The sequence below is a fragment of the Camellia sinensis genome, chromosome 7 (genome assembly GCF_055761805.1).
Source record: "Camellia sinensis isolate YWXY chromosome 7, ASM5576180v1, whole genome shotgun sequence".
Taxonomy (NCBI): Eukaryota; Viridiplantae; Streptophyta; class Magnoliopsida; order Ericales; family Theaceae; genus Camellia; species Camellia sinensis.
The window spans coordinates 114040073-114044448 of record NC_138967.1 but is presented as its reverse complement, the minus strand read 5'-3'; the positions used below and the strand labels follow the sequence as shown (position 1 = coordinate 114044448).

At 35.3% G+C, this 4376-nt stretch overlaps 1 protein-coding gene across 1 annotated transcript; it reads right to left on the bottom strand.

The window, feature by feature from the left end:
- Positions 1–261: 261 nt before the first annotated feature.
- Positions 262–3217, bottom strand: LOC114317766 (G-type lectin S-receptor-like serine/threonine-protein kinase SD2-5). The gene has a single exon (XM_028264528.2). It carries the CDS (start codon positions 2971–2973, stop codon positions 460–462), a length of 2514 nt encoding a protein of 837 aa, XP_028120329.2. The 5' UTR covers positions 2974–3217; the 3' UTR covers positions 262–459.
- Positions 3218–4376: the final 1159 nt, after the last annotated feature.

Genomic DNA, 4376 nt, shown 5'->3' with positions numbered 1-4376 from the left:
TTTACAAATTTTTTACTTTTTAGATACGTTTAAGTAAGGTGCATCTAAAAAAGTAAAAAAAAAAATTAAAATTTTAAAAATATTTACTAAAAACAAAAAAACACGAAAACTAAAAAACTCAATTTTCAAAAAACTTAATTCAAAAAACTCAAACCAAACACACTGATTCTTTTTCTTTCTCCTTTGATTACCCATAAAAATAAATAAATACATACGAGTAATTTTCATTTTTTTTTTTTTTCTCCTCTTTCTCACTACAAATTGAAAATTCAAACATAATATAAAGGCATACAGGAAAAAAGTTAGGTACAGTCACACGCATACAAGCCCAATTATAAGTGCTTAGAGCCCACAAACACCACCCATATGCATATACAAAAACTTTTTTGAAGTCTAAAAGGCCATATTCATGGGTGATTTACCTTGATGAATTAGTTGTAGAAATTTGTAATTTCATTATTACCTTGGTCCTGACAAAACTGATGGCAATAACACAGTCTGGGCAGCAACATCTTGTTCTTCATCATCAATGGCTGCTGCTGCTACAATTGATCTTAGAATAGGTGGATTTGTGAAGTCGTAGTCCAAATTGTCTCCAATGTTTATCAAAGCACCCTCCAAGACCTGAACCACCACTGTCATGGAAGGCCTCTTCTCAAAATCATTCTGTAGGCACCATGCAGCAACCTTCATCATCTCCACAACTTCTGTTCCATGTAATTGCATATCCTCACTGTATTTGTCCACAATGTCGAAAAGTTGTTCTGCTTCTGCTTTTCTCTTGAAAAGGCTTAACAAATGCATGTCTTCCTCAGGCTGGGACCGATCCAAGTTTCTTCGACCACATAATATTTCTAAAACAACAACACCAAAGCTGTAGACATCTACTTTCTCTGTGATAAATGAGCTCAACCATTCTGGAGCCATATAACCCGGTGTTCCTTTTATTGTTGTCACAACTTTGCTTTGGTCCTTGTCGATTAGTTTTGACAAACCAAAATCAGCGAGTTTTGCATTGAAATTCTCATCCAAAAGGATGTTTTGGGGTTTAATGTCCAAGTGAAATATTTTCTGCCTGCATCCTTCATGGAGATAGGCTAGCCCCTTGGCTATCTCTAAGATGATCTTCCTTCTAGACATCCATCTAAGAGAAACCACTTGATTTTTAGAAAAAATCCATTCATTCAAAGACCCATTACTCATGTACTCATAAACCAGAAGCCTATGTGATTTTTCAATGCAGAAACCAATTAGCCTTACCAGATTGACATGGTGAATGTTGCCTATTGTCTCGACTTCTGCTAAGAATGTCTTCTCCACTAGTTCTAACTTGTTGAGGTGCTTAACTGCAACTTTTGTGCCATTACACAAAGTCCCTTTGAAGACTGTCCCGAACCCTCCTTCCCCAAGCTTTTTGCTGAAATCTTCTGTCAAATCTCTCAATTGTTGGTAAGAAAATCTAGTGGGCGTCCCTGGTAGTTGTTCAAGATAGCCATCCGCAACTTCCTTGGATTCATTTTTTTCCCGGAGGAAAAACAAAATATTTGTAATTGTAAAATATGCCCCAAATAAAGCTCCGACACATGCCATTATGATTCTTGCCGTCTTTGATTTCTTTTTTGGAGGATTCTGCACTTTCACATATGCTACCGCAAGGTTAGATTGTCCAGAGTCTGTGAAGGAGAAAACTATGGGCAACAAGTAGCAACTTCCCGTAGAATTCCATGGGCTGTATTGAAATACTGCTGCTTTGCACGAACATCTTTCCAAACACTTATTCTTGCAATTTACTAAGTCAGTTTCTCCAATGGATATGCCTGTGCTAAGACTAGAATAAGAAATGTTATTGAGCTCAACGAAACTATGGAATTGAGAATAATTGCAATAAATAGGTGTATTCGGGGAGCACCCAAGATTGGTTTTCCTTTCTGACTCCTGCTTGAAATAATTTATTTTGTCTTCTGCTAGTGCCGATGGACAAGAGCACTGCCCTTCACCAGAACAAATTCCATAATTGCCACACGCCATAGGATACACACACTGACCAACAAATACACTAATTACATCAAAGACCTCTTCCCAACCTAATTCTGTCCACTCATAAATTTTTACATGTCCATCAGCCTCCAACCTCATGAACTGAGCTGTTAATGGCAATGCGCGATTAATATTGTATCCACCAAAGCTTCCATCTTCATATTGAATATAAGAACGCCCAGTTTTGTCGATTGGGACTTTAATCTCATTACCAGATTGATAATAGAGTTGTTGGTCAGGAAGATAATTGGAGTCCCCCGTGTACATGTAGTAGGCAACCAACTTCTGATTGGCGATAGACAACGAATACAGACCTTCACCCCAATTTGTTGATGATGCATTAGATATCAGCTTTTGCCCAGAAACCAACATCTGCCCGGGAAGCAGAGAGTCAGTTGGGTGATCAAAAGACTGCCAGACGATCGAATTGTTTCTGTCGAAAAGCACGAGGTTTCCTGTTTCTGTCAAGTTTAAGCGAGACACGGATTTTCCACTTGTATTCGTCGACCATACCAAAGAGCCATCGGCATCGTTCAAGACCAAATTTCCATCTCTAGCAAATTCCAGGGTTGCATTAAATGAAACCGGATTGTTCCGATTGGCGGACCAGACTAGTTTCGGGTGTTGCGTCAAGGAGTTGTTTGGGAAAAGGAGAAGAGCAAAAAGGCATGTATTGTTAGTGTTGCAATAGAAACCACATGAAAACCATGGACCAGTGCTTCCAATTCCAGTTCCTCTGCCAAGGATGGGTTGCAACCTCATGGAGTTATTGTCTCTCAGGGGAGATGAGGAGTTGTTGACCCATGTATTATTTTGGTTGGCAATTGGAGGTTGTTCCATCAAAGTTTGGGCATTGATACAATTTGACAAGGTAGTGATAAAAACAGCAAGGATCAGAAAAATGGAACAAGGTGGATTCTGACACTGATGATTCATAGCCTCTTTTTAGGGGCATGTTAAGAAGATCAAAACTTCAAACAAAAAGTGATCAAAACTAAAACTTCAAACAATATAATATGATTGTCAAAATGATCATCAAAGCTGGAACTTCTACTAGTAAAACTTTGTACCAAAAGGAGATTCATTGTATTACTCCACAATCTGTCCGTTGACTCGGTCACTTCCACAGAAACCTTCACGTGCTTTCGTTGGAGCTGCCGAGTTTGACCCGGTACCCTTCCACCATTCACTCTCTGTATGGGATGGAAATTTATATCAATGATTAATGCTTGGGCCTTGACAAGTCGAGCTCGAATGCCTAGAAATTTTTTTTTTTATTATTTTTATTTTTTTATTTTTCTATTTGTTGTGGTGTGATGGTTTGGTCGTTATTTTTTTTATTATTATTTTTTTGTTGGGTTGTGTAGGTTTTTTTTTTTTTTTTTTTTTCTTTTCTCTTTTTTAGGGTGGTTATTGTGTAGGGATGTGTCAAAAAAATTAAATATCCCTTATCAATTCAGCCTGTGTGGTTTGATAAGATGAATAAGTTGGATTGAACTGGTTAGGTGATAAAATTGACTGACTGGTTAAAATTTATTAATTCTATATAGTTTTGTACAAATCCCTACTATATTTTTATTCCAAATCAGGAAGACTCAAAGGAAATTGAAATGGTAGCAACCCAATTAATCAGTCAATTTTATCATCCAACCAGTTCAACCCAACTCACTCACCTTATTAAACCACACAAGCTAAGTTGGTACGGAATATCTAATTTTTTGACACTCCCCTACACATGAGCACCATTCCACACAAAATAATAATAATAATAAGAGACATTCAAGGTTCGATTTGTCGAGACCCATAGCACTGCTCCATATCAATATCATTTGAAAAAATTACAAATTAGTGCACATTTCAAAAAAATAATTTTAGATTTATAAAAAGAATCTATGATTATTAATATTTATAAAATTTGTCACTTATTTGTAATTATATATATATATATATATTTATTTATTTATTTTTGAGTTAATTATCTAAAAATCTTACTTACAAATGTTATGATAGCTCAGATCATATTTAAGATTTTTTGAACCAATAAGTCCTATTTAGTAAAACTGAGAATGTTATCAGTTTTTTTTTTTTTTTCTAATTTTAAAACTACGAATATTATCAATTTTACGTAATAATGTTCTAAGCAATTGTTTCGCTAACTGATAAAAAAAATAGAGTATGAGATTAAACATTCTTGTCTTTTCACTTCTTGGTTTGATTCAACTATTTAATACAATGAAGAATATTAATAGTTTTTCTTTTTTTCTAATTTTAAAACTGAGATTATTATCAGTTTTTCATTTTTAAAGTTTTTTTTTCTTCTAGTTTTGCACATCAATGTT

Bases quoted from the DNA above. Each gene is read 5' to 3' on its own strand.
- LOC114317766 (XM_028264528.2), bottom strand. From the start codon at position 2,973: ATGAATCATCAGTGTCAGAATCCACCTTGTTCCATTTTTCTGATCCTT.